We start from the raw sequence: 23,370 nt of genomic DNA on the forward strand, positions 1-23,370 counted from the left end.
GTCAGCGGAGGAGCATCTCCACAAGGGCCGCGGCCTGGGTTAGGGGATCGGAGCCGGGACGTGCGTGCCTGGGAAGGGAGAGCACGTGAGACGCCGGCCCGGCCCTACCTGCCCAGCTCCCGCAGGGCCGGGATCATAGACGCCAGCTCCAGGCCATGCTCGCCCATGGTGAGGACGCGAGGTACTCTTCAACCACGCCGAGGCGGGCTCCTGGCGTCTCCTCAGCTCTCGCTGGTGAAAAAGCGCGGCGCCCGACGGGGGCTCGCAGGGCCCAAAACTCCTCCCGGAAGCCGCGGCCGATCCGCTCTCCAGGCCAGAGTTCTTTTCCGCGTAGGACTCGAGGGGGGCGGGGCAAGGGGCGGGGCGAGGGCGGGGTGCGCTCCGGTCAAATTTCCAGCGTCGGGGGCGTTCTGAGCCGGGAAAGCTCGGCAGGCGAGATTCGCGAGTTTTGGTTTTTTGCGGTCCTGCTCTGTCACTCACTCCCAGCCTGAGCGGCTCAGATAAGCCTGACCCCTGGATCTGGGGAGGAAAGGGGCGTGGTGGGCACCAGCGCAGAACGCCTCCCATCACAAATGTGAAGACTGAGACAATTCAGCAACTAAAGGCCCAGGATTAGACCGCAGGTCTCCCCGCGGAGTCACACCACCAGGTCCCTCATTTTCTACCACTTTCTTGGCATCCTTTCTGAGAGATACGGGGCAAAAGATGGGCTCCTCCTTGTCCTTTTTGTTTCAGCAGGGTTTTTTTTGTTTGTTTTTCCCAACTTGAAGTCTCCCTTAGGTTTCCTTGAGGATTCTCCCAACGTTTAATATTTAAAAAGAGGGTTGAATTATATTTATTTGTGTCTCATTTAGTCAGCAGCAGTACTATGTATTTTTATGTCACCATTACGGGCATCTATTACCTATGATTTAATTTTTAAAGTAAAATCAGTGGCTTTTGGCTGTAGACATTTCCTACCTCAACCCAGTTTGTTTATACGAAAAATGGTCATCATAAGAAGCTGTTAACATGTCAAAATTATGTATTTAATCAGGCAAGGCCATGCAGTGTGCTTACACTGGTTCCTTACACATGAGAATAATCGTTATACAGTATGCTAAAAAAATCAAAGTGATGGAATGACAGCCAAATACGCTTCCGCCTCAGGGATTTTACATTTGCTGTGCCCTTTGCCTTGACCTTAAACACCCCTCTTTCATCACTCCTCTTCAGATGTTTGCTGAAATGTCACCAGAGAGCACATAGACTAGCACACTTACACTCACACTCTTTTCCCATCCATCCTGCTTTATTTTCTTCATAACACGTAGAAACAAATTATATACTATTTTATTGACTGTCTCCTCCAATTAGAATATAAGCTAAAATCCTGAGAGCAGGATTTTGTCTGTTTTATTCACTGCTTAGATACTCGGGACCTAAAACAGTGCCTGGTACATAGTTGGTGTGTACTAAATATTTGTAAAATTGTGGAATGCTATAGTGGGAAGAACATGGGATTAGAAGTTGAAGCCCTGTGCAAGTTCTCATTTCACCTGCTAGCAACTATAGTTACTAAAGTTACTCAGTAAAGTTACTTAACGTCTCTGTACTTCAGTTTTTCATCTATAAAATGAGATTAGTAATATCTATCTTGTAAGATTACAGTAAAGATTAAATAAGAGGAGCCTCCCTGGTGGCGCAGTGGTTGGGAGTCCGCCTACCGATGCTAGGGGACACGGGTTCATGCCCCGGTCCGGGAAGATCCCACACGCCGCGGAGCGGCTGGGCCCGTAAGCCATGGCCGCTGAGCCTGTGCGTCCGGAGCCTGTGCTCCGCAACGGGAGAGGCCACAACAGTGAGAGGTCCGCGTACCGCAAAAAAAAAAAAAAAAAAAAAGATTAAAAAAGAGGTGGTAGTGCCCTACAGTGGAATACCATTTCTTAGTTAAAATGAATGAAGTATGAATTCTGAAAACGATGTTGAGTGAAAAAAAAAGCAAATGGCAAAGGGATACATAACAATATTAAATCACATACCATTTTAAAACCACAAAATAAGACTTTTAGTGAGTGAATTTTGTATACATACATATATGATAAAAGTATAAAAACATGGTTGGGAAGGATATACATCAACTCCAGGAGAGTTGTACCTCTGCAGAGGGAGAGAAGGGAATGAAATGAGAAGGTTTCAACGTATCTGTGAAGGCTTTCTTTTAATAGGATTGGATTAACCATGACAAATCTACAATTTGTTATATTTGGATGACATGCTGATCTCTCCCAAATTCTTCCTTCTGTTCAGATCTCTCTCTGAGCTTTATATTTCATTATGTCTTCCTTTCTACTGAATTATTTTCCCTTGAATTTTTCCCAGGTATTTTATTTTATTTTATTTTATTTTCTGCCATGTGGCACGTGGGGTCTTAGTTCCCCGATCAGGGATCGAACTCGCACCCCCTGCATTGTAAGCGCAGAGTCTTAACCACTGGACCGCCAGGGAAGTCCCCCCAGGCATTTTATTTTTGTTTAAATTTTTATTATGGAAAGTTTCAAATATATACAAAAGTAGAGAGAGTAGAATAAGGACCCCCTCCTTATGCCCAACTTCAGCAACTATCAGCTTATGAGCAGTCTTTGTTTCATCTATAACTACCCCTCCCATTTCCCCTGTCTCTAATTGGATTATCTTAAGGAAAATCTCAGACAACTCATCAATTTATCTGTAAACACTTTATTTTGTATCTCTTAAAGATAAGGACTAAATTCTACCTACTAAATATCAAACCCATCCACTTCCCTCCAAATCCCATTATCACCATTCTAGTTTAAGACCATCACTGTCTTGTGCCCAGATTACTTACATGACATTCTAGCTTGCCTTACTTCCTTTGGGCTTGTTTCCCCTCCAATGTATTCTCTACACTGAAGTATTACAACTTTTTTTTTCTCTTCAACAGTATTATTGAAATTTTTAAAATATGCACCCTAATATGTGCATATTTACTAACCACATATATTTAGTAATATATTCTAATATACATGGACATAATGCAGCTGTTGATTGCTTCCTGTCTTCCTCTCACCCCCTCCCGGTTTTATCATTTGGGAAGTTGAGTGTGTCGGGAGAGTGAAGCAGGAAGCTGAGAGGATGAGGTGGGTGGGTTCCTATGTCCTTGGGACCTTGGTTTCCTAAGCCCAGCATCTCAGATCAAGTTGACAACAGGGCACCAACCAATGTCCTGGAAGTTTCAGCCGGCCTGTGTGTATAGAATTGTCCCCAAGGATGATTAAACTAGAGTGGAAGATGACCACCAGGTGGCACCACAACCCAAATGAGACCAAGATGGACTTCGTTCTCAGTCAGATGCCCAAACCCCTGCCTGCCTAGCTCTGCAAGTTCCATTGTAATGCATTGGATTTTTTTTTTTTTTTTGGCTGCGTTGGGTCTTCGTTGCTGTGCGCGGGGCTTCCTCAAGTTGTGGCGAGCGAGGACTACTCTTCGTTGCGGTGCGCGGGCTTCTCATTGCGGTGGCTTCTCTTGTTACGGAGCACAGGCTTTAGGCACAAGGGCTTCAGTAGTTGTGGCGCACGGGCTTACTTGCTCCGCGGCATGTGGGATCTTCCCAGACCAGGGCTGGTACCCGTGTTCCCTGCATTGGCAGGCAGATTCTTAACCACTGCGCCACCAGGGAAGTCCCTGGATTTTTTTTTTTTTTAACTCCATTTTGTCAGGATTTTACTGCGTACACTAAAATAGAAATCTTAAAAGAAATGAGATTTAAAAATATAAACAATTTTCCATGTTCCTTTCTACAACTGAATGGACTTCAGTATACACCTCCTTGGTACGCACACACACACAAATTTTCATTTTAAATAATGTTTAATAACTTTAATTTTTAATAATATTTATTTATTTGGCTGCATCAGATCTTAGTTGCGGTACCTGGGATCTTCATTGAGGCATGTGGGATCTTTCGTTGTGGCGCGGGCTTCTCTGTAGTTGTGGCATGCGGGTTCTTCTCTCTCTAGCTGTGGCTGTGGGAGCGTGGGCTCTGTAGTTTGTGGCACACGGGCTTTCTCATTGAGGCGCATGAGCTCTGTAGTTGTGGCGCGCAGGCTTAGTTGCCCTGCGGCATGTGGGATCTTAGTTCCCCCACCAGGGATCGAACCTGCATCCCCTGCATTGGAAGGCGGATTCTTTATCACTAGACCACCAGGGAAGTCCCTCATTTTTAATAATTTTAAAAGTTATTTATTTTTTATTATTTAATAATTTCCATTTTTAATAGTTTTTAAAACTTTGCTCCTAGATGATGCCAGTGTTGTTTGGAATTGTTCTACATGGCAGACAGAGCACCTTTTCAAAACCCAGGTATGATTATGCAATTACCCTGCTTCAGTAGCTTGACTGTGTATTGAATATTGTCAGATTAGTGCGTAAAAAGGGGCACATGTCTAATGGTTTTCATTGGCTAAAGCCTCAAATAACAGACCAACATAACCACAAGTCAACATTCTGAAACTTAATAAAGCAGAACAAATGATCCTGTACAGCCAAACTGCATTAATGAATTAATTTAATTCTATTAAACCCATTTATTTAGTAGAAACACTGAAAAAGCCCATTATCAAAAAACACCTAGTTGTCATAGAGGAACTTAAAATATTGAAGAAACTTAAATGTAAAGCTATTTGTCTTCCTATCCATGTGGCAGTTTCACATCTGCTAAGGCTGTATTTTGGAGAAGAACTCCATTGTATTTGGATACAATTCAGAAATGACATGGAGTACCTTTGCATGTGTCCAGGAGATTTCTATCTCAGTAATGAATTATTGGCACTTACATTGCTAAGGTCTCAAGCATGACCCTAAGCTTATATCAAATGTGTTTAAATGGTAATGATTATTTGCATTTGCAACCATTTTTTTACTTTTCTCAAAATCCTTTCATCTGTTTCATCTGCTGTTATCCTCCCAGTAGCTCTGTAATGTAAATAAAGCTTGAGGAGAGGTTTCTGAGTTCTCGAACCTGAGCATGCAGCAGAATCACCTGGAGGGCTTACTAAAACAGATTTCTGAGCCCCAGCCCATTCGGATTCAATGGGTCTGAAAGAGAAGGCAATAACTTGCATTTTAACAAGCTCTTAGGTAGTGCTGATGCTGCTTGTCCATGGACCACACTTTGAGTTAGCACTGTTATAGAGTAGCATTTCTTAACCTTGACTATGCATTGAAATTATGTGAGTGGGAAGCTTTCTTTTGCGGTATGCGGGCCTCTCACTGTTGTGGCCTCTTCCGTGTCGGAGCACAGGCTCGGGACGCGCAGGCTCAGCGGCCATGGCTCACGGGCCCAGCCACTCCGCGGCGTGTGGGATCTTTCCGGACCGGGGCATGAACCCGTGTACCCTAGCATCGGTAGGCGGACTCCCAACCACTGCGCCACCAGGGAGGCCCAACGAGTGGGAAGCTTTTTAAAAGTATCTGGGTGATGATGGAGCCTCATTAGGGTCCAAGATGGCGGAGTAGGAAGACCTTGAGCTCACCTCCTCTCACAGGCACATCAAAATTATAATTTATTTTTTTATATTTATTTTTGGTTGCGTTGGGTCTTCGTTGCTGTGCGCGGGTTTTCTCTAGTTGTGGCGAGTGGGGGCTACTCTTTGTTGTGGCGAGTGGGGGCTACTCTTCGTTGCGGTGCATGGGCTTCTCATTGCGGTGGCCTCTTGTTGCGGAGCATGGGCTCTAGATGCGTGGGCTTCAGTAGTTGTGGCTCACGGGCTCAGTAGTTGTGGTTCGTGGGATCTGGAGCACAGGCTCAGTAGTTGTGGCGCACAGGCTTAGTTGCTCCGCAGCATGTGGGATCTTCACAGACCGGGGCTCGAACCCGTGTCACCTGCACTGGCAGGCAGATTCTTAATCACTGTGCCACCAGGGAAGTCCCCCAAATCATAATTATTTACAGAGCAACTATTGATGAGAAAGACTGGCAGACTAGCAGAAAAGATCTTCTACAACTAAAGATATAAAGAAGGAACCACCGTGAGATGGGTAAGAGGGGCAGAAAGACGGTATAGTCAAGACCCAGGTGGACAGCCCACAAACTGGAGGATAATCACAACTGCAGAGGCTCTCCCCAAGGAGCGAGGGGTTTGAGCTCCACATTGGGCTCCCCATCCTGGGGGTCCTGCACCAGGAAGAGGGACCTCAGAAAGTTTGGCTTTGAAGGCAAGTGCGGGAGAGCTAGAGGGCTGGGGGAAATAGAGATTCTACTCTTAAAGGGGGCACATAAAATCTCACACGCTCCAGGACCCAGGGCAGAAGCAATAATTTGAAACAAGCCTGGGTCAGACCCACCTGCTGATCTTAGAGAGCCTCTCAGAGAGGCAGGAGCAGCTGGAGCTCATCCTGGGGACAAAGGCACTGGTAGTAGCCATTTTGGGGAGCACCATCTACCCCATGGACACTGGAGCTGGCAAATGCCATTTTGAAGTCCTCACTCTAGCTTATTAGCACTAGTGCCCAGCCCTGCCCACCAGCCGTTTGGCACCAGTACTGGAAAACCTCAGGCCGAGCAACTAACTGGATGGAGACACAGCCTCACTACCAGCAGGCTTGCTGCCCTAAGACCCCTTGAGCCCATAGACACCCTAACCCAACCCCACACAGCAGAGGGCCCGGGAGAGTGCACCAGCACTAGCCCTGGGACCCCACAGCCCTAGAGCCAGAGACCCTGGGATCTGGCTCCATCCACCGAGGGGCTGGCACTAGCCCAAGGACCAGCCTAGCACACCAGTGGGTAAGCACCAGCCCTAGGACCCCTTGGGCTCCAGCCCCACCCACTGTGGGCCAAAACACCAGCTCCAGGACCCCCAAGCCCTACAACCAGAGACCCCAGGATGCAACTTTGCCCACCAGTGGGCTGGTACTAGCCCTAGGACCCACCCTTACTCACCAGTGGGTGGACACCAGTCCTAGGACGACTACAGCCCTGCACCCTACCCACCATCCTGCAGGCCAGCACCAGCCCCAGGACCCTCTGGGTCCCAGTCCAGCCCATGAGCAAACTAACACCAGCCCTAGGACATCCCCCACCCGGACACTGACCCTGCCCACCAGCAAGCCGATACCAGCTTTGAGACACATTGTACCCTTCAGCCAGCTGCCCTGGGATCCAGCCACACTCACCAGTGGGCCAACACCAGCTTTGGGACACCCTATATCAGGAACTGGCCTCACCCACCAGCAGGCCAATACTAGATCCAGGACCTACAACCCTGTAATCTCATACTCCAGAACCTGACCCTGCCCACCAGTGGGTCAGCACTAGCTCCCAGACCCACCAGGGCCCCAGAGCCAGCAGCCTCTGCACAAGGCAGGACCTGGCAACCAACCAGACCAGGGACCAGCCATGCCTAACAGACCGCCCACAGTAGTCAGCCCTCCACAACAGAAGGGCCCATGCAGCCCAAATGGGGAGCACCCCTAGAATATATAGGTCTGGTGGCCGGAGGGCAGTGTGTTGTTGGGATACATAGGACATCTCGTACAAAAGGCCACTTCTCCAAGGTCAGGAAACATAACCAACCTCCCAGATACATAGAAATAAAAGCAGCCAATTTGGCAAACAGAGGCAACAGAGGAATATGTTCTAAATGAAGGAAGAAGATAAAATCCCAGAAGAAGAGCTAAGTGGAGATAGGCAATCTACCTGATAGACGGTTCAAGGTAATGATCATAAAGATGTTCAAAAAACTAGGGAGAATACTGGATGAACAGAGTGAGACAGGAGAAGTTTTTTTGTTTTTTTTTTTTCAGAGGCCACTATGGGCTCTTTTTTTTTTTAAAAAACAGTTTTTTTTTTTTTTAATGTATATTTATTTTTGGCTGTGTTGGGTCTTCGTTTCTGTGCAAGGGCTTTCTCTAGTTGTGACAAGCGGGGGCCACTCTTCATCGTGGTGCGCGGGCCTCTCATTATCACAGCCTCTCTTGTTGCGGAGCACAGGCTCCAGACGCACAGGCTCAGTAGTTGTGGCTCACGGGCCCAGTTGTTCTGCGGCATGTGGGATCTTCCCGGACCAGGGCTCAAACCCATGTCCCCTGCATTGGCAGGCAGATTCTCAACCACTGCGCCACCAGGGAAGCCCCCATGAGAAGTTTTTAACAGAGTTAAAAAATATAAAGAACATAGAGAGATGAAGAATACAATAACTGAAATGAAAAGTATACTAGAAGGAAGCAACAGTAGATTAGATAATACAGAGGAACAGATTAGCAAGCTGGAAGACAGAGTAGTAGAAATCACTGAAGCTGAACAGAAAAAAGAAAAAAAAAAAAAGAAATGAGAACAGTTTAAGAGACCTCTGAGACAGCATCAAGCATACTAACATTCACATTACAGAGAACCCAGAAGGAGGAGAGAGAAAGGGACAGAAAACATACTTGAAGACATAATAGTTGAAAACTTCCCTAACAGAAGTTAGGAAACAGACAACCAGGTCCAAGAAGCACAGAGAGACCCAAACAGGATCAACCCAAGTGGAACCACACCAAGACACATTGTAATTAAAATGACAAAGATTAAAGATACAGAGAGAATATTAAAAGCAGCAAGGGAAAAGCCACAAGTTATCTACAAGGGAACTCCCATCAGCCTATCAACTGACTTTTCAGCAGAAACTCTGCAGGCCAGAATGGAGTAGCATGATATATTTAAAGCGATAAAAGGAAAAAACCTACAATCAAGAATACTCAAGCTGGGACTTCCCTGGTGGCGCAGTGGTTAAGAATCTGCCTGCCAATGCAGGGGACATGGGTTTGAGCCCTGGTCCAGGAAGATCCCACATGCCACAGAGCAACTAAGCCCGTGCGCCACAACTACTGAGACTGTGCTCTAGAGCCTGTGAGCCACAACTACTGAAGCCCACACACCTAGCACCCGTGGTCCACAGCAAGAGAAACCACTGCAATGAGAAGCCTGCGCACTGCAACGAAGAGTAGCCCCCGCTCACCACAAATAGAGAAAGCCTGCGTGCAGCAATGAAGACCCAATGCAGCCAAAAATAAATAAATAAATACATAAATTTATTTTAAAAAAAAAACCTCAAGCTGGCAAGGCTTTCATTCAGATTTGATGGAGAGATCAGAAGTTTTACAGACAAGCCAAAAGATAAGCGTTCAGAACCACCAAACCAACTTTACAAAAAATGTTAAAGGGACTTTGCTGAGCAAAAAAGACCACAACTAGAAACGTGAAAATTATGAAAGGATAAAGCTCAAAGGCAAATATACAATAAAAGTAGTAAATCCACCATGTATAAAGCTAGTAGGGAGGTTAAAAGACAAAAGCAGTAAAATCATCTATATCCACGATAAGTAGTGAAGGGATACACACACACACACAAAATGTAAAATATGATGTCGAAAACAGTTAAGTGTGGGGTGGGGAGAAAAAAATGCAGCCTTGTTAAAATACCTTTGAACTTAAGGGGTCAGCAACTTAAAATAATCACATACATATGGCTATGTGTAGTGTGGGATATATAGTCTATGACTATGTAACATCCTTGTATGGTGATGTATCATAACTAGATTTATTGTGGTGATCATTTTGAAATATATAGAAATACCAACTCACTATGTTGTGTAACAGGAACTAATATAGTGTTTTAGGTCAGTTATACTTCAAAAATAAACAAACATAGAAAAAGAGATCAGATTTGTGGTTACCAGAGGAGAAGGGTTGGGGGAGGAGGGATTGGATGAAGGTGGTCAAAAGTTACAAATCTCCAGTTATAAGTAAGTACTAGGGATGTAATGTAAAACATGATAAATATAATTAACTGCTATATGTTACATATGAAAGTTGTTAAGAGAATAAATCCTGAGTTCTCATCACAAGAAAACAAATTTTGTTTTTATTCCTTTAATTTTGTATCTGTGAGATGATGGATGTTCACTAAACTTATTATAATAAACATTTCATGAGGTATGTTAGTCAAATCTTTATTCTGTACACCCTAAACCTATACAGTGCTGTATGTCAACTATATCTCAATAAAACTGGAAGAAAAAGTTATAAAATAATATAAAAAATAAAAAGTATCTGGGCATTCCCAGAGATTCTGATTTGATTGATTTGGAGTAAGGTATATATATATATATATATATATATATATATATATATACGCATTTGTCTACTTACCAACAAGCTCAAGCATCTACTCATATGTCTATTAATCATTTGGATTTTGTTTTCTGTTAATTACCTACTCAGGACTTTATGAGTTTTATTTTGGTTTTATCTTTTTATTGATTTATAGGAGCATTTTAATATATTATGGACATTAACCCTTTTCTGATAGATACTCTGAAAATATTTTCTCTTTGTCAGTTGCTTCTTGTCATACAGAAATTTTAATTTTTATTGTATCAGATCTGTCCATATCTTCCCTTACAGCTTCTGGGTTTTGAGTCTTGCCTAAGAAGGTTAACCTCAAGGTTACAAGTGTTCTTTTGTACTTTTTACTAAGATTTTTGTATTTGAGTTTCCTAGTATTCATTTTCTCATTTATTTACTGATCATTTTCAAGTAAGACAATGTGTTTCCCAGATGGAACATGCATTTGTCAGTATCAAAGTCCCTTTTGCTAGTTTAAGAATAAAGAGGTTTATTACGAGATGCAGATAATATATGGAACCGTTGGGAGAAACAGACTTCATCATGAGAATCCAAGAACTCCCCAAATTACCGTAAAGGCAGTTGCTAACTCTGACAGGATCAGGAAGCTGCCAGAAGAGGATCATGCTTTCCCTCTCTCCTCATGCGATTCAATTTTCAACCAAAGTCTTACATGACCTGATGAAACCTAAATCATATCTGGAACTATACCTACAAGTAAATCTGGGAAATGTAGTTTTTGGCTTTCCAGGAAGGGATTCAAGAAGCAAGTTAGGGCAATCCACAGTGTCTGGTTAATGTTTTATCGACTAGTCCATCACTTTCCCATTATTATTATTATTATTATTATTTTTGTGTGTGGTACGCGGGCCTCTCACTGCTGTGACCTCTCCCATTGCGGAGCACAGGCTCCGGACACGCAGGCTCAGCGGCCATGGCTCACGGGCCCAGCCGCTCCGCGGCATGTGGGATCTTCCCAGACCGGGGCACAAACCCGTGTTCCCTGCATCAGCAGGCGGACTCTCAACCACTGCGCCACCAGGGAAGCCCTCCCATTATTTTGATGTATCATCGTTTTCATAAGTACAGCACAGATGAAAAAATATTTGAGGACAATCAGTCTTTGCCACACTCCACAGCTGTTTTCCTATTTCCCATCTGTTTCAGTTAATGTTGTACATGAGTTTATTTTTTTCAACTAAGGATGGGCAGGGTGTGGAGGGAGGATAAAGAATGTAGTAAACTGCCCCAGACCATCTTTCTATGCCCTGAAGCCGTTTCCCCCCCCCCATTGCCTGTTAGGCTGACTTCATCCTGAAATAATTCCTCAGCTTGATCTTCCAGTCCCTACCTGCTCATCATCTGCATCTTTTCTGAAACCTGGATCATCCATTTGGTTCTTTATCTCAGTCACCAAAGTATTAAATTCCCAACTATCTGGTCAAAATTTCTGTACTTGCGACATCTTCTCATGATTATTTGAAGGTATTAATTATACTTTCCAAATGTCATCTGATGGTTGCCTAGTTCTGTTTTCTCTACTGTTGTAGAGATGGTGCTTCTCTCATAGTTGTTTTTTCCTCAAATGTATGATATAATGTTTAGTTATCTGTTCAATTTTGTATTTTATTTTGTTTATTTTTATTGAAGTAGTGTTGATTTAACAATTTTGTATTTTAGAATCTCTGTTCATTTTACCTTTTTATTCACTGTAGCCATCCTTTGCCAATTTGGGGTAAGGAACGGTACTCGAGAGGCCAGGATGTATTGGCAGCTCACCCTCCAGGAATGGGAGACTCGTGTTATTCCTGGAAGTCCGTAGCTACCAGGACCACAGTTTAGACCCGGCTGCAGAGGAAAAAGGTGTTGACTAGCCTAGCTGCTCTAAATCTCTTTCCCCAGTTACTCTCTGACCAGTGCCTCAGTGCCCTCCTTCCATTTCTTGATCTGTTAGCTGAGTTTGCACGCCCTTACCCCAGCTGCTCCATCCTTTGCCTTAGCCTCCTCCTCTGTATGATTTGAGCTGAACGTTCCTTCCATCTTTGTTCTCTGAGATATGATCCTCTCTGTATTTTGTCTTTTCTCAACCTTTCTGGTTTGTTCATGGCAGTCTTTCTTGTTTTTCTGGGATATTTTTTTCTTTTAACAAGTATCTTGTGGACTTCCCTGGTGGCACAGTGGTTAAGAATCCGCCTGCCAATGTAGGGGACGGGGGTTCGATCCCTGGTCCAGGAAGATCCCACATGCTGCGGAGCAACTAAGCCCACGCGCCACAACAACTGAAGCCCACGCGCCTAGAGCCCGTGCTCCGCAACAAAGAGTAGCCCCCGCCCGCCTCAACTAGAGAAAGCCCACAGGCAGCAGCGAAGCCCCAACGCAGCCAAAAAAAACCCACCATTTTTTTCTTTACCTTTATGGGGAAATAATTTATATAAAATACATTTAATAAATTTAAAGTGTACAATTTAGTTTTGACAGTTGGAGTCTCCTGTGAAATCTCCACTATAATCAAGACAAGATTTCTTTTCCATCATCCCCAAAAGATTTTTACTGCCCCTTGACAGCCTATTCCTCCCTTTACCCCTGGCTCCAGGCAATTACTGGTTTGCTTTTTGTCACTTTAGGTTAGTTTGAACTTTATATAGATGGAATCATATATTTGTCTCTGGCCTCTTTCACCCAGCATAATAATTTTGAGATTTATCCATGTTGAAGCCCATATGAGTAATTCTTTCTTTTTTTTTTTTTTTTTTTTTTTTTTGCTGAGTAGTATTCCATTGCATAGATGGATATTGCACAATTTGTTTATCCATTCACCTGTTGGTGGGCATTTGGGTTCCTTCTGGTTGGGGCTATTGTGAAAAAAAAAGCCACTGTGGACATTCATATTCAAATCTTTGTGTGAACATGTACTTCTCTTGGGTAATAACTACGAATGGAATGGATGGATTATATGGCAGATGTGTGTTTAACGTTTTAAGAAATGTATTGTGATAACTCACAACTCCTTTATATCTGGGCTCAGATAAGGATACTTAAGCCACTGATTTCTCTAGGTGGAAGGCAGGGAGATATCCTTATTCTCCTCAGCCTTAGCCCACGTACTTCCATATTTAATTGATTATCGATTCTGTTGGGTTCCTAAAATAATTCCAACATCCTTCTTTTTCATCTCTCAAGCCATACTAATATCATCTCAGGATTTCTTGGGTACCTATTTTGTACCCAGTATTGTGCTAGGCGCTAAATGGTCACACAGGACTTTGAGTTAAAGGGGCAACAAATTAGGGCCCCCTCCTGTTGCCTGGACACAGCTGGAGACACCACAACCATAGGCCATGCTACAGGCAAAATACGTGAGAACTCGTTGCATTCCACTTACTTGATTCACATGCTAGAGGAACTATCCCACCTTTGCGTGTGCGCTGTAGTTATTTATTTTTTAAGCAGGTGTGGCTGTTAAATGGAGAGGAAGTGTTATGTGAAATCCCAAAAAGAGGGAGAAGGGGAGAGAAAACTTTCCTCTTTTAATACCAAATATGTATATCTTTTCTTTTGACCGGAGGTTCGCAACATGTGGTATCCAAGTTAGTAGTACCTGTTTCCCCTGTGAAAATGTTAGGCATGCGAATGGTCCCACACTTGAGTGTGGGAACTATGTTTCAACAAGCCCTCCACGTGCTTCAGATCCACACTCAAGTTTGAGAAGTACTGTGCTAAGATCATTCCAACTGTGTAGATGGTCATCTTTAGGCTTGGAGGAAGGTGCGTCCTGGGTAGCTTTGGGCAGTAAGGATAAAGTTGCCGCAGCGCCCCTCCACCACTCCCCGCCTCTCCTCTCCCAGCACCTGCAGCTCCACTTCAGCTCTTGGCCTCGGGTCATTTCCGCTGGGAGCCGCAACCAAAACCCGGCAAGTGGATTTCAAGTTTGCTGACCCGGGTGCCGGCCGGGCATGCGTAGTGACGCGAGCGCAGCAGCTAGGCGGGCGCGGCCAGGGTAGCCGCGGAACTGACCTGCGGGTGCTTGGAGCGGGAGCGGGAGCTGCAGACTGGAGGGCAGGTACGCGGCGCGGCGGTGGGGTCCGAGAGGAAGCCTGAACCGACAGGCAGAAAACAAAGCTTTACTTCCTCGCAGGCGCTCCGTGGCGGCTCCAGGGGAGTCTCTCCGGGTTTCCCTCGCTGGAGAGGTGGCTCCCGGAGCCCGCTGTGCAGTGCGGCGCCCGCCGACCTTAGGGCGCGCTCCTGCTCAGTCTGGGCAGCGTGTAGTGCCGGCAGGTGTTAACTCGTGTATTTATGCTATTTACCCACTAAGCCTGAGTACTGCATTATGATTCTCTGCATGAAGTTAGGCATTGCGTTAACTTTTCTATTTTCCTCTCTTTTAAACTTTGAGTGGCCGCTGGTGAGGCTTTCTGATCCAGCCTGTTTCGCTGGACTTCTGTGACTGGTTTATTTGCCTTTGGTCTTTTGGTGCATAGGATCAGTAGGACTAGAGTGAAATCAGCATCCGTGGTTTCTGGTTTTGGTGCCTTTCCTGGAGTAGGGGGTCCCTGGATGCGGCATAAAAAAAAAAAACAACTAACTTTCAGCGCATTTCAGTGCCCAAAACTTTCTGCATTTCAGCTGCATTTTTAAGTAGAGACTTCGTAAAGTTGAAGATTCCCCCCCCCTTACTTTTCTACATTACTGTTATTTCAGGCATCGTTTGGTCTTAAAAGGAAGCGGTCTTTTATTTTATTTTTTTAAACTAATTTTTATTGGAGTATAGTTGATTTACAGTGTTGTGCTAGTTTCTGCTGTACAGCAAAGTGAATCAGCTCCACATGTACATATATCCATTCTTTTTTAGATTCTTTTCCCACATAGGTCATTAAAGAGTACTGAGTAGAGTTACCGGTGCTATACAGTAGGTTCTTATTAGTTATCTATTTTATATACAGTAGTGTGTATATGTCAGTCCCAATCTCCCAATTTATCTCTTCCCCCCTTACCACTTAGTAACCATAAGTTTGTTTTCTACATCTGTGACTCTATTTCTGTTTTGTAAATAAGTTCATTTGTACCAATTTTTTTAGATTCCGCATTTAAGTGATATCATGTATTTGTCTTTCTCTGTCTGACTTCACTCAAAATGACAATCTCTAGATCCATCCATGTCGGGAAGCGGTCTTTTAGATGAGTAACAGAATTCTCACTTTTCTCCCCTTTATTTACCCTGTCACATTTAATAGTTCACAGAGATATTTTACCCTGGGGCTGCGGTATTGGAAACGCGTGTACGAAGCTAAGGTTATATGCTGCACAAATTTCTTGGATAACCTGTAAGCCATAAACAAAATTTGGGGACCCCACACTGAACATTCTTTAAGTGTTAAATTTATGATGTGGGAGGCGTGTACATAGAATTAATAAGTTTAGGAAAAAAAATTTCTAGTTCAGGAGGAGAAACCTATATGGGAAGGGAATACAGATATCTGACTTTTCCTTCACCCCCCTCCTGCCCCCGCCCATGATGAATGTTTTAATGGCAGAAATAATATACAGTTGGTTTAGTTTTGGCCAGTGGAGACCTTCGAGGTCAGCCAGTTCAGCTGCTTCAGTTTACAAATGAGAAAACTGAAACCAAGGAGGTTAAATGACTTGCTGTGGCCGCTGGAGCCCCTCCTTGGCAAAGCTGGGCCCAGGCCCCAGGTTTTCTGATTTGCAGGGCTCTTTTTACCATCCCTGGCCAATACTCTCCTCAGAGTTTGGTTAGATTATTACATTTTCTTTTTCTCTTCTACCTCCTTATACTTTGTAATCTGGCTTAGGCAGAAGATTAGCTATTCCTGCTACTAAGCTTGCTAGTACCTTGTAAACTCCTTTCAAAGAGTACCCTCTCATTCAAGCCCCACCTAACAATTGGCTGGTCTTGAAGACGCCCTCCTTCCTTGCCTCAGAATGCTTGTTTGCCTCCCTCCATGTTGAAGTCCTGCGTATGCTGCAAGGTGTAGCTCACGTGTGCCTCTTCCTAGAAGGCTTCCTTGATTACTGCAGCCAGAAAGTAGCTCTCCCCCTTCTGAACCCTCTAACGTTTATTACTGTTGCCTGTGCTAGTATCCCTCGTCTTTAGTATCCAGGATTGTTGAATTTTAGTACATAACCCAACTTCCTGACCAGTGTGTGTAAGCTCTTGGAGCTTCAAGCCTATGACTTAGACAGCCCACCCAGAACTAAGCACCAGTAATGTTCTTGGTACTGTTTGTGGGAGGGAGGAAGTGAAGTAGGGACGGTTTGGTAAAGGGATTTGATGTGGATGTTCTGTGAAATGAGGGAGGCCACCTTAGAGCTATAGCAAGACAGTGGCCAAGTCAAACCAGCCTGATGGGATGATTCTCATATCTTCGTGAGAGGTCATGATGGATCATTTAGGGCATTTCTGGGGACAGGAGTCAAATCATAACAGGGGAGAGTTGCCTAAGGCCTGGACTTAAGCATGTGATTCTAAATGCAGAGTGGAGGGCACAGATGTGAGAAGTGTTGTAAAGGGGAAAGCATTTGTAAGAGACTAGATGCTGGGACTTCCCTGGCAATCCAGTGGTTAAGACTTTGAGCTTCCACTGCAGGGGGCACTGGTTCAATCCCTGGTCGAGGAACTAAGATCCCGCATGCCGCGTTGCCAGAAACTAGATGCAAAGAAGAAAAGATACTCTGAAAGTTGCTTTAGCTTCAGGTCTGGGGTGTTGGTAATGTTCTTTTTATTTTATAAATAACCTCCAACAGTGACATGCTCTCTTTCTGTTTCTTACAGTTGTTGATGTGGTTGTCTCATTTGCCATTCTAGATGATAAGTTCTTTGGGAGATGACCTTTAATCCCTCACAGTGCCAGGCATGTAGCTTTGCAGTATTAGATACTCAATAATTATTGCATTACTAAATAAACAAGTGTACTATAACATGGGGAGGGTGGGAGTTTAGGATCTTAGAGCTATAAGGTAGCACTTTATCCAGACCATCCCCTCACGATGTAGAGGTGGAGCTGAGATGTACTTAGCTAAGCTAGTTAGTGGTTTAGCCAGAGCCTCTGCCCTAGTTTGTTTCATTGCTACTAGTCCTTAACTTTTCAAGATTGATGACCCCAAGATTAATTTGAGTTGGAGATGTTCTGTGGATCAAAAGCCCTCAGAGACCTAATCTAAAGAGGGGAACTTGGTGGCCAATGGGAGGATGTCTGTGTCATTGGAAGAGATGACACACAAAGGATGACTGGCCAGTTCAAGGTTGAATGAGGGGCAAGGCTGCAGACCTGGGGATCTGGAGTCGAGGAGGAGTCTGGAAAGGACATCGTGGCTTAGCTTGTCAGTGGCAGAAGATACAAACGGGTGGGCCCCAAGTCCGTGGACTGAGAGTGTATTTGGGAGAGATATTTTACACTACGGGGAGGTAGTGAGTGATGGCCGTGGTGTTTATGACCCAGGAACGTGAGGTAAGCTTGAGAGAGAGAGAATTGTGATCAGACTCTCCACCTGGAAAAACAAGACAGAAGGCAGGGCTTCCAAACCCCAAATCCTGGATCAAGAAGTAGTTTGGTATATTTGTTTACTTGGAACAGATGTTGCAAATAGCCGTTTTGCAAATCAAAACACAGTCTTTTCACTGAGCTGCGCACAGCATTGAGGGAGCTGTTGGAGGGCACACATCCTTTCTGTTGACAATCACACTGTAGTTGATCACCATCTTCAACTGGCAGTGATGCCTCTTCTTATGAGTCAAGAAGAGAGAACACTTGGGAGGAGATACGGAGTTTGAGAGATGATTACTGGGGGGGCAGGGAAGGGTTGGCTAAGTATAGAGGAATTACTTTTTTTTTTCATCTTGACGTTAGTCCAAGTTGATTGGACAGTGAAATGCAAGGTCAAGCAGTATGTTGAAGTTAATGTCACATACAGTTAACACTCAGGTATTAAATTCCAGAGTAATGTATCATAACCCTGTGTAAAATGACTGTACTATGTAACTTTCTCCAAATAATAATAGTAATATTAGTAGCTAGTATTTTAAAATGTTTTCCACGGATCAGACACTGTACTAAACACTTTAAAAGCAATATGTCGTTGAATCTCTACAGACCATCCGATGAAGTTGGTGCAAATGTTATTCCCATTTTATAGCCAGGAAAACTGAGACTTAGGTAAAAATCACATTTCTGAGGTCACATCATGGACAAGTGGCTGAACTGAGCTTGGATCCCAGACCCACCTGACTTCAGGCACTGAGAGCTAAAGTAACTTAATCAAATAGCTTAACAAAATGCAAAATGGATAAATGTGGTAACCCTGACAGATGCTTAGAATGGCTACAGATTTTATCTGGTGACACTCCCAACATTCACTGAGCCAGACTTTCATAAGAGAAACAAAACAACAGTGATGAATCTTTCTGGGTTTTGTTTTTAAAATTATTCCACTCAGTCTTTATCTCCTTTTCACCCTTGAAGCCTTCCTGGAGGCAGAGACAGCAGCTCTTTCTCTGGGTGCACCATAAAGCTCTTTTGGGGTGATGCAGGTGAGTTGGTAGGGATCCAGGAGATGCCTCTGGAGTTGGGGGGTGAGACACTCACCTTGTGTATAAGCCTAAGGACTCTAGGGTGAACAGTTCATAAGGATTTTTTCACCTGGGGTGGCAGGATCCATCGTTGGGAGCTCCTGGAAGATCTGTGGGTCCTGACCCTAACCCTGATCTCAGATCTTTGAACTGTGGTCAGAACCCCCAGGCTGAATCCAAACCTGGACACTTCTGCTGGGATCCTTCAGTTCAGGTAGTTCTGACGTCAGTGTGGACACGTTGCAGTTGGAGGTGGGTGTCGATACCTCAGGGAAGGCCCCGGGGTCAGAGACAAGTGATTTAGGGTCAGGGCTGGCAGGCGTCAGCCTTGACCAGCTGACTTGGCTGTGAGAAAATGTCCCGTACCTCCCTGCTTGGTGTGCCACATTACTCTCTCATGGGAGTCTCAGAATAGAATCCAGCTGAGGATGTTCCTCTCCTCCCTGTGCTGCCTGAGCCCCTCTGTCCGTTTCCTGCTTCTGCCTCTGTGCTGGTTCTGTGCATTCTCAGGGCCTGTCTCTGGACGCGAAAGGAAAGGCCGCCGCCTGCTTCAGGCCCTTACCCATTACGTGTTTCAACATCCAAAAATCCAAATCAACCTTTTGATGAAAATCAGGGAGAAAGAGGCCTTTGTGATGCCTGCCGGTTTATTGGTTATAAAATGGTTATACAGTTTTGATTGCTGGAACTGTTGCTGACATATAAAGTCACATGAGATGTGAGGCTGTGTTAACTTTGATCGTCTTATTTCTTTTCAGTACTACCGTGTCTGAAAGTGCCTACTTACTTTTTCTGGTGAGAAACATGTAGCGTGGCTTCTGGGAAAGCGAGTTGCTTTTTAGTAATACTGTGGGCACAGAAAGGGCGAGAGAGGACTGATTAGGAGAGTTTTTCTCTTATTTAAAACACTTGTTTCATCAGAAAGTATTTTCTCTTCTGAGAGTTATGTGTTATTTGTTCATAAAGTCCAGTTGTGAAGGAGACTTTAAACTTTATAATAAACTAGATTTTTCTTTTTGAGCAATTCAGAGCTATAAAACTACAAGAATATTTGGGTTATAACTCACTGCACAGAGACATGCATTCTTCAGAAAACCCAAGCCAACCACAAAGAAAACACGAGAAACTCTTTTTCTGATAGTAAGGTGGATGGATATCTTAGTAAGGTGGAAGCAAAAGGTTTTGGGGAATGGTTGACAGGAGAAACTCAGTATTAGAGGAAACCAGAATTACTTCATTATTGAGAAACTCAATAAATTGTTTAAAGATCCAGTCCCAGGAAATAACATTTAAAAGAAAAATGATGAAAGCCCCTTCAATTTGTTAGAGAACCAAAAAACAAGAGATTTTAGCAGTGCTGTCAAAATAGAATTTGGATTGAATTTGAGTTTAAAACATTGGTAATGGTAAATGTATGTAGAAGGATTTCATGTTAATTGCCCCCTACAATGAATTCCCACATGGGGCCTCTGCATTCCATGAATAAAAGAGTAAACCTATCTCCGTGGATCACAATTGTAAAACCCAAAGTGATGCATGACAGTCTTTGACCTAAAACTGATGTTGATCGAGGAAATTTGAATGCCTTAGGCTGCATTCACACTTTGTTCCCATAGCTGTTGCTCAGAATCTAGATTAAATTGTTAAAATGAAAGAAAAACGGGCTCAGAACTGACTCGTTTACAGTGAATGATCAAAGGCACAAGTAGACTTTTTGTCTCCTTTCACTTTGTCATCTTAAACGCCACCTTTTATGGCTATATTGGTTTTTTTCTTTTTTTTTGTCCTTGATGATATATACTGTGTACTGTTTATAGGTAAAAATCAATGCAAACTAGAATTCTGAGGTTTGATAAATGTCTCTGCTTAGGGTTTTAATGCTGTTCATCAATAATTTGGTGGAATGATAATATCAAATTAGTACATAATTGAACCTTCAGCTCAATAGCAAGTTAGTATTTATAACCATTGGGAACAAATCAAAAGTTCTTAAAGACTCCGTAATTCTTTCACTTGAAAGCTCTCTCAGCATTTTGTCCTGGTCAAGTCTCCCTTTTCCTTCCTCTCCCCTCAGAGGGTCATTGGGACACTCTTTTGGTCCAAGGGGTATTGCCAAGAGTGGCCCAGTTATTTCAGAGTCGAAGTGTTATTAGGTCAATGAGGTGCCAGGCATGAAACACAGCTCACAAAAACTGAATGATGTTTTTCAGCAAAAGTTCTCATGCCAAGTGAATTAATTTTGGGAAAACAGCACTAGCAGCAATTGGCCTGATCCCTCTTCCTATCCTCAAACAGCTCAAGTTAAACCCAAGATCAGCATCCGTGGCAAAAAGGTAATCTGAGAATCTCTGAATGTTTATTGCTCAATCAAAATGAGCCCTGTAGGGTAATTAAAGTTTAGATATCTGAAATCAGTTGGCCTATGATCAGGGCCGTGGATGAGAAGTCAAAGTCTGTGATTCTGTTTCTGACCCCATGAGAAGACAGGTCTTCTCTTCAGCTGCAGATTTGATGATTAAACAAGTTAGTAAATGTGAAAGCAATTAGTAACCTATAAGGTGAGAAGGTAAGGTATTTATTGATATAATAATTTTCCAGCTTCGCTGCCTTTCATTGATAAGTGGCCAAGACTTTGAGAATGAATGACTTGCCTGCCTGAGGTTACCTGGCTTGGAAATGGCAGAGATGGAATTCACATCTGTGTCTTTTCATTTCAACATTTGACAGACTGTTAGGGCTCAGCATTGGAACTATAGTGATGGCCAAGACAGGTATAGGGTCCCTGTCCTCATGGAACGCCAGTCTACCCCAAATCCGGTGCTCTTTCAGTCAATCCATATTTCCTTCTTTTACTGACCAGAGGGAATAATTTCTCTATGAAATTGACATCTGGCTTTTATAAAATCTTAAATGTGTTTATGGCTAAGCCTCGACTATGGAGCTCTTTAAGTGATGTCTCTGGTCCCAAAGGTGCCTTCAACAACTGCCCCCTAAACTTCAGATCTCACTTGACAGGGTATTTATTCATCTCCATTGTGGAGAGAGAGGAGTTGGATGCCTCTCAGCATCCTTCTCATGGTCAATCGGGGGCTTGTTGCAGAATACTTTTCCCTCTTCCTCTGCAAAATCAAAGGGATTTGATTGCCGAAAGGGAGCTGGGCTGCGACAGCACTATAAGTGAGGCACAGTCCATGTACTCACAGGTTCTCAGTCAGTTGGGGGAGGCAGACACAGAGACAGCCTGGGACACAGGTGAGTACCAGGAGGAAGGGCAGAATGAGGCTTTGGGGGAGCCCGAATGGAGAGCAGTTCATTCTGTTCAGTGGGTTGAGGAAGATGTCAAGACTTCTGAGCTGAGCCTTGAAAGAAAAGCACAAGTTCAATCTACAGAGAATACATAGAGGAAAAAGCATTCCTTGGGGAAGGGACAGCATGAGCAAAAGCACGGAGACAGGATGGAGCTGACCTGTTCAGGAAAATGCAGGTACTTTAATGTGTTCTAACAGGTGATTGGGCCTAAGAATGAGTTGGAGAGCTTGTTAACAAACAGGTTGGTGGGTCCCAGCTCCAAGTTTCTCGTTATTTAGGTCTGGGGTGGGGCTGGAGAATTTTTTTTTCTTTTGAGTTGGGTCTATATTTTAGTTTTATTTTTTTTTGAGCAGGGAAAGTTTAATATAAAGAATTATTAACTATAATGGGGACTGGAGTAATGAGAGATTGGGTAATAAGTAGCAGAGAGAATATAGTAATATAGGCTGCTTCCTATGTCTGCTATTCCTATATTCTTTTGTTTTTAATTAATTAATTAATTTTATATTTATTTTTGGCTGTGTTGGGTCTTTGTTTATGTGCGAGGGCTTTCTCCAGTTGCGGCGAGCAGGGGCCACTCTTCATCGTGGTGCACGGGCCTCTCACTGTTGCGGCCTCTCCCGTTGCGGAGCACAGGCTCCAGACATGCAGGCTCAGTAGTTGTGGCTCACAGGCCTAGTTGCTCCACGGCATGTGGGATCTTCCCAGACCAGGGCACAAACCCGTATCCCCTGCATTGGCAGGCGACTCTCAACCACTGCGCCACCAGGGAAGCCCTTCCTATATTCTTTTTTTTTAATTTTTTATTGGAGTATAGTTGCTTTATGTGTTGTGTTAGTTTCTGCTGTACAGCAAAGTGAATCAGTTATACATATACGTATATCCCCTCCTTTTTAGATTTCCTTCTCATTTAGGTCACCACAGAGCACTGAGTAGAGTTCCCGGTGCTATACAGTAGGTTCTCATTAGTTATCTGTTTTATACATAGTGGTGTATATATGTCAATCCCAATCTCCCAATTCATCTCGCCACCACCTCTGGTCCCCCCTTGGTATTCATACTTTTGTTCTCTACATCTGTGTCTCTATTTCTGCTGTGCAAATAAGTTCATCTGGGCTGGAGAATTTCATTTCAACAAGTTCCCAGGTGATGTGAGGCTGATGATCTGGGAATCACACTTTGAGAGCCACTGGAGGAGAGTATAGTAATGTAGGTTAGATAGGAGAGCTAGAAACAAGTGGTTTTCTTTTGAAACGGTACTAACTTCATAAAACTGTTGTTACAGGGTTTTTTAATCGTTATTTTCATT

General features: G+C 43.8%; 2 protein-coding genes across 5 annotated transcripts in view; one reads left to right on the forward strand and one right to left on the reverse strand.

The window, feature by feature from the left end:
* The window catches only part of ATR (ATR serine/threonine kinase), a 103,456-nt gene extending 103,141 nt beyond the window's left edge, over nucleotides 1–315 (reverse strand). The window contains exon 1 of the mRNA XM_032630094.1: nucleotides 109–315. Coding sequence (XP_032485985.1) covers nucleotides 109–167 — 59 coding nt within the window. The 5' untranslated portion in view covers nucleotides 168–315. The remainder of the gene's footprint in view (nucleotides 1–108) is intronic.
* Nucleotides 316–4,300: 3,985 nt separating this feature from the next.
* Nucleotides 4,301–23,370, forward strand: part of PLS1 (plastin 1) — a 114,390-nt gene continuing 95,320 nt past the window's right edge. For 2 of the 4 annotated variants that reach the window (XM_032630097.1, XM_032630098.1), the window contains exon 1: nucleotides 14,134–14,228. The gene's annotated coding sequence lies outside the window, so the exon portion shown is untranslated. Of the gene's footprint in view, nucleotides 4,363–14,127; nucleotides 14,229–23,370 lie in introns of those variants that run through there. The other 2 variants (XM_032630096.1, XM_032630095.1) reach the window with 2 other exon arrangements.

This window comes from Phocoena sinus, chromosome 4 (assembly GCF_008692025.1).
Source record: "Phocoena sinus isolate mPhoSin1 chromosome 4, mPhoSin1.pri, whole genome shotgun sequence".
Classification (NCBI taxonomy): Eukaryota; Metazoa; Chordata; class Mammalia; order Artiodactyla; family Phocoenidae; genus Phocoena; species Phocoena sinus.